The 13123-nt window shown below is 46.9% G+C and overlaps 1 protein-coding gene across 2 annotated transcripts in view; it reads right to left on the bottom strand.

The window, feature by feature from the left end:
• The window catches only part of camsap2b (calmodulin regulated spectrin-associated protein family, member 2b), a 35203-nt gene extending 23276 nt beyond the window's left edge, over nt 1–11927 (bottom strand). For both annotated transcript variants that reach the window (XM_068599097.1, XM_068599106.1), the window contains exons 1-4: nt 11234–11927; nt 6340–6599; nt 963–1142; nt 1 (exon numbers count right to left, since the gene is read on the bottom strand). The exon at nt 1 is cut by the window's left edge and continues 86 nt beyond it. In XM_068599097.1, coding sequence (XP_068455198.1) covers nt 1; nt 963–1142; nt 6340–6599; nt 11234–11372 — 580 coding nt within the window. In that variant the 5' untranslated portion in view covers nt 11373–11927. The remainder of the gene's footprint in view (nt 2–962; nt 1143–6339; nt 6600–11233) is intronic.
• Between the last annotated feature and the right edge of the window lie 1196 nt (nt 11928–13123).

Below are 13123 nucleotides of genomic sequence, written 5' to 3'. Positions count from 1 at the left end.
CCTGAAGACAGACAGACAGACAGACAGACAGACAGACAGACAGACAGACAGACAGACAGACAGAGGTCAAATTTCAGACAAGCATTTTGTGCACACAGAGAGTGATTGTGAGTCTGTGATGGGAAGAAGATCCACCTGAACATGAGTACTTTGGCTTCACACATCAAAGCAACATGTTTCACCACCACTTCATCCCTGTAACCTGATCACACAGCCGACTTCCAACCAAAACACAACCTAGAAATGACTTTACAGAAGACTCTAATGAGACAACTGCTTTTCTTTCCTCAACGGTTTCTGTGCAAACGGTGATGTCACATTTTGGCTTGAGGATGCACTCGGTCGCGTCGGCCAATCCCGACTACGGCTGCACAGAGAGACAATGCCACATGTGTTTTTTAAATCCACATGTGTACCTTCCCGTCATTTGACTGGAAAAAGGGAGAATCAAGCTCATGAGCTCCTTCAGCAAAGAATGTCTGCAATCATTGTCCAATGAATTGACTGAATCATGCTTTATTGGGGCTTGTTTCATTATTTTAAACCACGTAGAATTGGGACAACTGTGTCAAAAGTCCCTTAAAATCTCCTGCGAGATCAGCAAAAGCAACTGGAGGTGACTGTATGAAGAAGATTCAATCAGAGACTTAAAGCTTACAGCTCACTCCAGGGCTGACTTTACTCTCACAATCCTGCTTTAGCAAAAGCAAAGCAGTTCAGGCTGAGTCAGCTGTCTCTCAGTACTTCATCTGGCATGAATATATGTGGCTGGTTCCAGACAAACATATGAGATTTTGAAGCAGTGATGGAGGGATTGAGCTCTGACACACTTTCCAGCATCTCCTGTGTCTCCTGTATCCGGAGTGAAACAAGAGTGTGTCACATTGGAAAAGGCACAAGGATGTGTGCGGTCGTTGTACTCTGAAATGAGACTTTGCCTCTGTGTGTGTGTGTGTGTGTACCTTGTTGATCCAAGTGGAGATTGCGTCCTCGGTGTCATAAGGCAGCTCCTGGATGTGTCCATCGCCGTGTGAGGGTCCAGCGGAGGAGTACCTGTTGATGCAGGTCATCACCCGCTCCACGCTGACCATCTCCACCGTGTACGCCATCATCAGGGTGTCAATGAGCGCCAGGTGGGAACTCTGTGGGAACACAAGAGCGTTGCAAGGATTACCCCTCACACTGAAGGCCTGACTTCATGCATGTGTGCTTCTTTGACTGCGGAGCGACCAACTGATTCAACTAAAGATCCCTTGAAAAAAGAAAAGATGTGCTTGTATCAACCCTTTGGATTTAGCTCCAGAGTTTGCCGTATCGTTGATATTTTAAGGGGCATTTTATGCCTTTTTAAATCGACTGAGAAAGACAATAAGATTTGAGGCGGAGACAGATGAATCATATGGTGTCCAGTTTTACTCAAACCAACGTCAGCAAGAAAGAAACAAGTGTACTTTCAGTCGAAGTGGCTGGCTTTGCTTCCTCAGCTCACAATGCCGCTGTGCAAGTGGTTGCTATCTTATCACGGACCTTGCATGTGCCACTTCGCCTTCTGTTTGCTCAATGTGTGTAGTATGCAGCCGGCCTCGGCTACTGAACCCACAGGACATCTATCATGCTTCAACAGTCTATTGTAGACACCAACAACTCAGTGAATCTTCAGAGAATAGAAGTTTCATCCGTCCAGCGCCTCTGAAACACACTCCTAATAGTCTGTACATGTAACTGTGTTAAGTGCACACACTATCAAATGTGTTTTTTTTCCATCCATCAGCACACACAGCACACAAAGCGTGACATTCTCCTGGCCTTTCTGATCCCATTCCAGGCCGGTCAGATCAACAGACCTCCCCTTCCCCTTCCTGTCACACCACCGGCTCAGCTCAGACACACTCACTGTGTCCGACGTGTGCAACCGAAGCTGAACAAACGCCTTCAGGCAGGTGCTCCGTGATCCAGGTGACTCAAATAGGCAGCGCGACGTCGTCCCGCCGCGGCCCGCACGGTGAAGCACAGGCCTCTCTATTCATGACCACGCGGCCTCTTGCACAGCCCGTGTGACCGAGTGTTTCCCCAAGAAACCAACGACTGATCCGTTGCTGTGACTCCTGGCTGCTGCCGGTGCTCAGCGGCGGCCAGTCTAAACACACAGCGAGTGTGCCGGAGTCATTTGGTCGTGAAAAACAAACTCCTCATGGAAATAACTGCCGGGATACTTGAACAAACTGGACTTGTGTGTCTGCACTCCCAAAGTAAAGGATGCAACCTTATTGTAGGAGCTGTTTGGTGACATGTTTGCTGGTGTGCATGTAGCATGTAACACTTAATGCTACAGCTGCAGAGGAAACTGTGGAACCAATGTTGTCTCCAGGCCTCATTACTTGTGTTTATTGTGTGTATTTGTTCAGCAAAGTAATGTGTATCTGCAAAATTTTCTTTTTTTTAAAAAAATATTTTGATCATAACTATGAACATCCAGCATGATATGAGCCAGATTCCCCAAAAATGCCTCCTGGAGCATCAATAAGACACCTTTTTGGAAAGATTAGGACCTAAAGAATCAGAATCTGCAACAGAAATCACAATAAAACAAAGTCTTGACCTGTTAGGAAGGAGTTTCAGTCAAAAAACTGTATTGTTCAGTTCAAAAATGGAAAAATTACGTATTTTATGTCAAAAGATTGTCTGAATGGGGCATGCTGGGACTTAAAATTGGAGCGGGAAGATTTCCGCGCACGGTTTCCAAAAGGTTAAACGGGTAAACAGGATTGTTTGGCTCGCAGCCTGGTATTGAACTATGAAAACAGACTGCAGACACTTATGAATTCCTGCATCTTCAGGATATTACAGGATATTTGACATTGTGCACATTCTCATCCGGAGGAGCAGGAGCCGGTCTGAACGACAAGAGGGAGGGACGACCCAAGCAGCTCCGGCTTTAGATCCCAAAAATATGATTTCCATAAAAACCCACTGTGATTAAAGCTTTTCTAAAATAATTTGCATAAATCCCCTAAATCTGTGACGTCGATCAGAAGCCTGTGAAGCTGCTCATCGTCTGCGTTCAGAGCACCGGGTGATGAAGCCGCGTGAATTTAAATCATCCTATTCTTAATTTGTGTTTCATTGGGATTTTTCTACATTATTATTTGCATTAAAGTGCAAATTATTCACCACAATTTTCGAAAATCATGACGCTGCTTACACATCAAATACTACTGTTGACACTACATCATGGGCTTTAAAGCCATGTGCAGTCTATTATCCCTTTACAAAGACCTTATGGTGTGTGTGTGTGTGTGTGTGTGTGTGTGTGTGTGTGTGTGTGTGTGTGTGTGTGTGTGTGTGTGTGTGTGTGCAGAAGCAGTCTAACCTCCACGGTGACAGACCTTATAAGGCTGTAGAACTAGCAGCTGCTGGTCATAAAGAGCTGCAATGCCCACACATGCACACCCTGAGCATCAGTATTCACCACTACTGTTGTGTGGCTGCATTAGTGTGTGTGTGTCTGTGCGTGTGTGTGTGTGTGTGCCCTTGATCAAAGGCGTCTATAGGAAAGCACAATACAGCTGAGCAAACAGAAAATCAAAGTAACCTCTTTCTCCACAAACATCACACGGGTCGGTTCAGCGCAGGTACACACTGAGGAGAGACCTCCATCTGAGCAACACAAGTGTTTTTATCGCACAACTTCACACCTCCATGTCTGGCTCTATGGAGATGTGAGTGTGTGTCCTGTTTGTCCAAACGGCCACTAAAGATGACCGCCGTCTCTCTCTCTCTCTCTCACACACACACACACACACACACACCTCCATGAAATCCTCCAAATCCCTCAGCAACATTTGGAAGGAGGCTTTTAGTCGCGGGACACGCCCCTCTGCAGGAAAACTCAATCACCGCGCCGCCGCCGTCACTTTCTCGTCTTCCAGGGTTTTAACTCTTCGAGGGCGGCGAGAAGCCGGAGAGGAGCTTGACAGCAAAGCCGTGAGGACACACAGGTCTTATGCACACTGCTGGAGGTCTGACGGCTCTTTGGAGGTGTGTGCACGTGTGTGTGTGTGTGTGTGTGTGTGGGCTCTCGTTTGTGCACCAGACATGCTTTGATTCACTGTAAGACCCCACCCTCCACAGTGCTGCAGTGGTGCTCATCACGTCTTCCCTCCTTTCCTCTCCTCTCTCCTCAGCCCTCCCTGCACTTCATGTCCTCGGCTCTTTTCCTCTCCCCTCGTCTCCTCTTTGTCCCCTCCTCTCTCCTCTCTCCTCTCTCCTCTTTCCAGATGGCCACATTCGTAGTGGGCCTTTTCCATTCGTTCTCTGGCACACACACACACACACACACACACACACACACACACACACACACACACACACGCCATCCCGCCCGCCAAAAAGGCAATGCCTTCCCCTCCCCTCTCCTCCATCGTTCCTTCTTCCCCATCTCCCCCCTTTCCAGTCGTCTTCTCGTGGACTTCCACATCCACCTTTCCTATCTCCTCCTGCTCTACTTTCCTGCTTCCTCCTGGACGGCGGCCACATAGCAGCCCTCCGAAATTCCATCTTCCCTCTGTTCCCTCCTTCTCTCTCTACATCCATTCGCCCTCTGACAGACTGCCACGCTCCTCCTTCTCCTCCTCCTCCTCCTCCTCCTCCTCCTCTTCCTCCTCCCTGACATGAGTTATTCTTCTGTTGCACAGTATTTGGAAAACCATGAGGTCATCATTTTCTCTGCAGATATACCATAACCCAAAATGAAAAGCCTTCGACTTCAGCCTGACTGAAATGTTCCCGCTGAGTCCACACACACACACACACACACACACACACACACACACACACACACACACACACAGACACAGACACACACACAGGCAGTTGCTCTACTTTGCAGAGGCAACCTAGTGAAGCAGGAAGGGCACAGAGCGACAATGAGGACGGACAGATTCATGGCTGCTACACAAATGAAGGTCAATAGTCGTAGAGAGTCAACAGCCTTTAGTCTCCATTTCTCTACTTAACCCTGTCACTTAAAATGGACATTAAATCACACGCCAAGGAGACGGATGTTCAGATGCACTTTCATTGTCGAGAAAGAACACGGGATCCTTGCGCTCGGCGTGTAATCGCCGCACATCATTCACCTTCACAACATCCTCAATCAATGAGCCCATCAGAGGTGTGGTGAGCACGAGCAGACGTACAATAAAACGCCCTCGACTCGTGACTTTGAATTATTCTCTCCAGCTGTAAAAAGCGAGAGCTCGAGCAGAGGCAACCTGAGATGGAGAGACACATTTGGTGGAATATGATTAAGCTTCAGTTAAATATTCTATGGATAATAATGTCTCGGTCTGATTTAATCCACAGCGATGAGAGTCGGGATCAGACAGGTCGAGGTAGGGAAGGATGAAGGGAGGGAGGCAGAGGAGAAAGGCAGTTCCTCTACTTTGCAGAGGCGATCACAGAGTTGAGGAAAGAAGACAGACGGCGAGAGAGCGAGCGAGGGAGGGAGGGGAGAGAGAGAGGCTGCACTGCAATGCAGACACCTTTCAGCGTCAGGAGAAGCGGCCGGTCTGCAGCCATGTGTGTGCAGCGTGTCTGGATCTGCTGCCGCAGGCTCAGCACATCCAGATTGAACTAAAACGCCATCAAAGAACGTCACAAATCGAACCAGAAGAATCTCGTTCTGGAACTGAAACAACGAGCGAATCGATTCATCAGTCGATCAACAAGTGATGATGACGGCTGAGGATCCTTCTCTCAGATAAATGAGTTTGTTCCTCTCTGGTGCGACGACTTTCTGCTTCAAATGAGCAACTTCAATACATCACTTTTGGCTTTTCTGATATTCTGTCGACAAATTAGTCGATCTCCTTTATTAATCAAGAACTTTCATATTAAGATCAATCAATGATGAAGATATATATGTTCTTCCATCTAGTTCTTCACACAGTACAGACATCAAACTACCAGAACACGCTCGCCACTGAACGGTGAGTAACGGCTTGCGAGAGGGAACCCGTCATTAGCGGTTGTTTTTCTCTCAACAGGACAGATCTCAGAGGCCTCACAGTTGGACTCATGGAGCCGAACACTCAAACACACCATCACATGACTCTCTGATCGCCGTGATGGGAACACACAGCACACACAGTCCCATCTGAGCGTGTAGAGACGGACCTTTTTTTTTTAGATTTTTAACATTTCATAGAGACAACTAATGAAATGTAATCCTTAGTTGGAGCCCCGGTTGAGATGCTTATACACTCACGTGACAGACAAAAACATGAATTACAGACTCGCTGTGACCAGGGTGCGTTCAGTGGTTGCGTCTCCACTCACCATGTGGATCGGCGTGCCGGTCAGATCGCGCTCGGTGACCAGCCGGTCCTGGTCGGTGACGTACAGGCCTTTCTGGGCCAGCGCCTGGATGACCGCGTTGTGTCCCAGCAGCGGTTTGACGGCGTCGCTGCGCAGGATCAGGCTCCCGGCCCGGCAGTACAGCTCCGCCGACTGCAGCAGGCCGGCCACCGGGGGCTTCAGGTGCTCCTGGTTGTACTGGTCCCTGTACAGCGGCTCCACCAGCTCCTCCGGCACGGCGTCTGCACAACAGGAAAGACACGTGTCAATACGCTTCTCACGCCGGCACTGGATGCATGCACCGTGGACCATGCGTATACTACTCATTGCATTGTTTCTGACACGTTCACATGGCATCTGTTGCTTCTGTCCATCCTGGAGAAAGATCCTCCTCTGTTGCTCTATCAAGGTTCTTCCCTTTTTTCCCTGTGAAAGGGTTTTACTATCTATATTTGGGGAGTTGTTCCTGATCCGATGTGAGGTCCTGGGACAGGACGTCACGAGTACAGTGTTCACAAACTAAACCGAACTGAATGCAGGCAGTAAAAGAAGCTGTACGCCACTATTGTTTTTGTTGTTTTACTTTTACTTTCAGGGCCAAAAGCAGCTCAAGGCTGGTACAGTATAATCACACACACACACACACACACAGAGGGAAGATGGTGGACGCCACAAAACCTTGTGACCATCACGAAAAGTATATTTTCACTAAACAAAACAGTTAGAGCCTTTCCATCATCCACATGTATGTTTATTTGTGCTTATCTCACTGAAGATCCAGGACATCTTGTGAGCACAAAGCAACAGTGTGTGTGTGTGGGGGGGGGTGTGTGTGTGTGTGTGTGTGTGTGTGTGTGTGTGTGTGTGTGAGCGGGTGTGTGGGTCGCAAGAATGTGTGAAGGTGGAAGTGTGTGTTGTAAAGCATGACCTCCTAATCGAGTTCCCTCGTACAGTAAATCTGATTTGAGGAAAAGAGCTGAACGCACAAAAACACACAGCTACACTTCCAGGACTCACTCACTCTTTCCTTCCTCCCTCCCTCTTTCCTCCCTCCTTCCTCCCCCCCTCTTTCCTCCCTCCTTCCTCCCTCCTTCACTCCTTCAGCACGTTGTTGATGTAAACCACATGTTGAGACTCAAAGTCGTGCACTACTAGCATCAATCTGCCAGTAAATAACACAATATATACATATATAACAGGCAAGTAAAGGAATGTGTGTGTGTGTGTGTGTGTGTGTGTGTGTGTGTGTGTGTGTGTGTGTGTGTGTGTGTGTGTGTGTGTGTGTGTGTGTGTGGTGAGGCACTTCAATAACACTGCGTGAGTGTGTATTCCTGCTGTCGGGTCATTTCCTCTCAGCTCGCCTCTGAATCACACTGAAGGAAACAAAGGACATAAAATAAATCCACCACAAAAGGTGCAGCTTTCTACTCGTTAATGCTCCAAAAATAACACGTATGCAGAGACAAGAAAGTAATAAACGTAATAAATTGTGAGATTTAAAGCACAAAATCTGAGCTTGTGATAAACATCTGCAGTTTTCCAGTGTGTGTGGTCAGAGCGGCGCTCATGCCACAACGTGATGAGGAGAGATATTTAAAGCAACAGACGCACATCGACGTTTACTTCATAACTTCTTGCTTCTAGTCACAACTATTACATTGATGTCCGAAGGCCTATGAAGCCGATTGATAAAGCTGTGCTTTGTGTGAATACATGATGGTTATTTGTTGGAGATGGTTAGTTCACTCAGAAACTATCAGAAAGATAAACGCTCGCACTTCAAAGTGTTTAACGACCTTTAAACTTCAAGGTCAGTAAAATCCAGGCTGCAAGAGCACAGAGAGCAAGTTTTTCTAGAGTTTGTAAAAAATAAAAATCTGCCTCGTCAAGTAAAACCCGTCTCCTTTGTGTCGGCCGTCGAAGAGGAAACGGACAGGAAGTAGCTGCCACAGGAAGTCCAGGCCTGGAGAAGCCCCGCCCCCCTGAATGACCCCGAGATCACAGCTCCGCGTGCACACGTCACCGTCAGCAGTGTTGATCGCTGCTGACTCGCTTTGTTAAAAACACACATTCAGTGAGTGATCGGCAACTGGAAAGAGTTCAGATGTCAGATTATATTTCATTAGCGTTGTGTCGTGTTGTCACTGCGTGCTGTCGCGTTGTTGTTCATTTGAAATTGTGCTGAACCCTCTCATAGAGATTATCAATACTTTAAACCTACAATAACAAATGTGTTGGACATTTGAATGCAACACTAATAAATTATAGCTTGTAAAAATAAACACGTGAACTTGTTAGCAAACCCATTTATACAAATTATGGAGCAACATTATAATGTGAGTCCAACATTCACCCTCTTGTAGCTCTGTTGTTGGTCTCCACCAAGTGGAACATCCGTCTCTTTAGCGGCTAAATGCTCCTTTATGTTCACCGACTAGCTGTGAAAACGCGTCCATGTGACGTTTGGTGCTGGTCGGTTTGCACACGGACAGTTTTCACAACTTTTTTCTGAAAACAACTGCCTGCTACGGCCAAGAAGAGTGAACCTTTCCTTTCCGCCGTCCGAGCTGCAGGATTTTGCTACCTGATGGCTGCTAAAGGTAAAGCTAAAGGTATCCATGCACTGGATCATCTCACATATTTCCTACACAACATGCTGTAGACGTTGGTGTGACAGCCGGAGATGGCGTCTCCCTTCAAAGCAGCGCAGCATGCGACACACAGCAAAAGACACGACAATCACTGCACAGCTGTGAACTGATGAAAGCCTTAAAGGTCCTCCACTCCAGGGAAGACGTGTGCATGTTTTCATTCAAGTCGATCATTGACTCATTGCCAGGATCATCGAGGCGTTTGTTCTGCAGCTGATGATGTGATATTACTCTTTACTGCTCAACCTGGATCAGCTGGAGGGGGAAAGTCTGTCTGTGCTCACGAAACACGAGGTTCACTATGCAACACACACACACACACACACACACACACGCGCGCGCAGAGGAGGCATCTTGTGTCCCACAGATAAACTTTTGAACCTAAATATTTGCATATTCATAGAGTGTTGACTCTTCAATAAGAGAGATAGAAGTACATGTGATTCTCACCAGTTCATTGGTCTTTTGTAGTAAAAAGCACAAGAGTAGTTTATGTGTCTTAAAACATGGCCGCTGGGCTACTAGAAGGCCGTTTCTCTGTTGTTCTTCTGTTTTTAAACTCTGGGGTTTGTTGTGCTTCTTCTTCATGAATTGTCCTCTCTGAATCTTTCCCTCTTCTTCTTACAGTCAATCCCTTTGTTTTAAAAAAGTACCATTTGAATATTTTACTCCCTTTAGCTTCCTACTCAATGTGTCCGGCACCTCGATGCTAATGCTAACCCGCCTCTCCGAACCTTCAGTCCAAAACTTCAGGCAGATGAGGAAGTCGTAACATCTGAGATTCAAACCGCCAAACTAGGCCGGTGGAGGCTCCTGAGGACCGGTTATGAAGTGGGCCACAGGGTTGTGGTGAAAGTGTGTCAGCAGAGGAAAGACAAAACACGGCGGCGGCGGCGGCGGCGGCAGAATGCTACGAACAGCAGACTGAACCCAAACATGTCGACGTCTGTGAGTCTCACGCAGCTGTTTGGAGCCAAGTGTCTGATACACGAGGTGTGATGGAGAGCTCTCTCTCTTTGTGTGTGTGTGTGTGTGTGTGTGTGTGTGTGGCCCCTCTGAGACTTACAGCGCTGTACATTAAAAGCCTTCGTGAGGACCTGGAGTAAAGCTCCGGCTGGAGTCACTCTGTGTTTTAGTTGTTCAGCCTCAGTGAGGACAGGACACAGGAGCTCATGTTGAGTAATTACTGACCCACATGTGTATGAAAACATCAGCAGTATTGTCATGAAGACACACACAACACAACAGTGTCTGTAAGCTGTGCTACTGCTTAGAAAGGAATGAATTAGTCAATTATTCAGTTAGCTTCTCAACATTAACTTAAGTGGCGACGTTGGACTATGTTTTATATTCTGACATCATACAGAGCCAAAGATAAACTGTTTCAGTCATTTTTCAAGAAACAATGTGAGAATAAACTGAATGTCTTCGGGTTTTGAGCTGTTGGATGGAGAAAAGCATTTCCAGTGAAGCATTCATGAACATTTTGATCAGATATTGTAGAACATTTGGCTGCATGGAAACCAGTGCCAGTGGTTTTATTCCAGCGGCCAGTGGGCTGCTAAACCACCAGAGGACCAGAGACGGACACCTTTACTGTCCGTGCAAAGCGCGTGCACCTGTCAGAGTGTTTTCGTGGGTGTGAGTGAATGTTTTGTGCGTCTATTGTGTTTGCAAACGTGCTGGCTTCCAAAAAATGCATCCAGATGCAGTGAAGTCTCTGACGTTGGTCTAGTTACAACACAGACATGGAGTCCCTGCATCTGTTGACCAGCTTTCCACCAGTAAAGATGGCTGTGAAAGAGGTTGTGTTACACAACAGGTTACACCTCACTTCTGCAGTGGAGACTGATCATCAACAGGTTGGATCAATGGCTTTAGACACGCACCATTAACCTTCAATACCATCCAGTTTACATCAGTTTGAAATGACTCATTTAAAGGATAAACAGGACTAATGTTCTTCTGATTTTGGAGAATAATTCCTATTCAACTGCTATTTTAAAGAAGGGAAAGAGAGGAAATGTCGGTATCTTTAACAACAAGGGGAGGAGCAATGCAGGAGTTTAACTGGGTCTGTTCAGTGTCTGATTAATTAATACAGGCTGCTGTTTACTAAATAGCCACATGGGTCCATCAGCCACCACATCTGTCCGCATCACGACGCACAGAGAGGATCAATCCGGACGATGTTTGACGACAAACGACGAAGCGGCGCCACCTACCCGAGCCGAAAGCTTTGGCCACGAGCCACGTCAGGCTGCACGAGATCTTGGCCCTGGCGAAGTCGTAGTGGTCGAAGCTCTTGATGGACGGGACGATGAAGGTCCGTCTCATCCCGCCGTCTGCTGCCGCGTCTCCCATCTTCTCCCTCTCTCTCTTTCTCTCTCTCTCTCGTTACGCAGCAGCTGGAGGATCAGTCAGAGGAACTCCTCCTGGCGGCGGATGACATCCCGACCAAAGGAATTCAATGCAGAGAAATTTCCTCTCTTCTCCTGAAAAAAAATGTGTGAGGTTGGGAGGAAGGAGGAGGAGGAGGAGGAGGAGGGGGAGAAAACTTTGACCGTGGCCTTGTTGTTGGAGAGCACGACGAGTTGGATCGCGTGAGGCGCTCCTCGCGTACACTGTTGTGTCCCCAGTGGTGTCCTCAAGCCCTGACAGCACAGGCGCAGTTTTTTTTAGAAGAATCCCTCCATTCCCTGGCGTTGTTCTCCTCTCGGGTTGTCCGACATAACGGAGCAGCTGTGCGGCAGAGAGGAGAGCTGCTATCCGGCTCCAGCGCGCCGCGGATCACATCAACTGAAGCCGCTGCTCGTGTCCATGTTCTTCTCCTCTTTTCCAACTGTTTTCCCCTCTCTCTGTCTCTCTCTCCCTCTATCTCTCCGCGGCGTCTTCTCTGCGCTTTTCCTGCGGCACTGAGAGGAGGATAGAGCGCACGGCGCATGCGCGGTCCACCCACCCAGTCTATTCAGTCTTGACAGGAGTCATCATAAAGTAACACAAACCGAGGTGGAGTCAACCGGCTGGAGGGAGTCTGACTGCATCACTCAGGCTCCTCCAAAGGGGACACTAAGAAACACATTCATTATATGGAAAGGTAAGGCCATAAATATGGAACCATATTGGAATAGTTACATCATAATAGCTGTGATTTACCTCTCCTATCCTGAAGGTCTCAGTAGATTATATAGAAGGCAGCGAAGAATTATTGCTCATCCACACGACTACTTTTACCTCTTGTGTCTCTAAACTGTCAATGTTTCATTCACGACACACAACAATCTTTCATTTCAGTGTTTTTCCAGTTTTTCCAATATTTAAAGTCTTAGAAAAGGTAATCAATTAATCAGGTTCAGAGAAGTCATGAGTGGCGTTTACAGACTCTTTTGGGCCGGAGACAAAATGATGAAGGGATGCCACACACACACACACACACACACACACACACACACACACACACACACACCTAAATGATTCAAACACACCTAATCCCTGAAAACTGGTAACTTTTGTTCGACCTAAGTGCATTTTATTTTAGTATTCGTGTAGAAAGTGTAGATTCTTCTGAGATTCTGCAGAAAGTATTTTCCTTTGTGACATTGAACGTCCTCAAGTTAAGGATGGAAATACTTAAAGCATGCACACGTCTGGCAGCGTCCATGGAGCAACTTAAGGTGTCGCTTATAGCAGCGATCTCCATGTGGGTCGACAGGAAGGATTAGAATTCAAATGAGAAGGAAGAAACCAGCAAAGCACAAATATTTCTAAAAACCATCAATATACCAGGAGACACAAAAGATAAAAAGATAAACACATCTGTAAAATGAAGCGTTGATAATTTTCAGTCTGAACGACTCAAAACTTAAAGTAAATTGTGTTACAGCTGAACTTGAGCTGATCAGTAAAAATCTATAAATTAATTTGACTCATCACTAAAAAAACATCTCAACGCAAAGATTGAAATCACACAGACACACAAACACTTGAAATAACGATATGCAAAAATCAAGAATTTATTGAATCTCCATCAGCTCTCAGAGGCCAGAATAGTGTTGCTCTGTCGTCCTGTGAAGGCCGAAGAGGAGCGATGACGAGGGTGGAGCAGCACTGCGCCC

The sequence above is a fragment of the Clinocottus analis genome, unplaced genomic scaffold, assembly GCF_023055335.1.
Source record: "Clinocottus analis isolate CAN_PGR_092001 unplaced genomic scaffold, fCliAna1.0.p SCAF_11, whole genome shotgun sequence".
NCBI lineage: Eukaryota > Metazoa > Chordata > Actinopteri > Perciformes > Cottidae > Clinocottus > Clinocottus analis.
The sequence above is the reverse complement of the archived record's forward strand: the minus strand, read 5'-3'. Positions and strand labels throughout refer to the sequence as shown.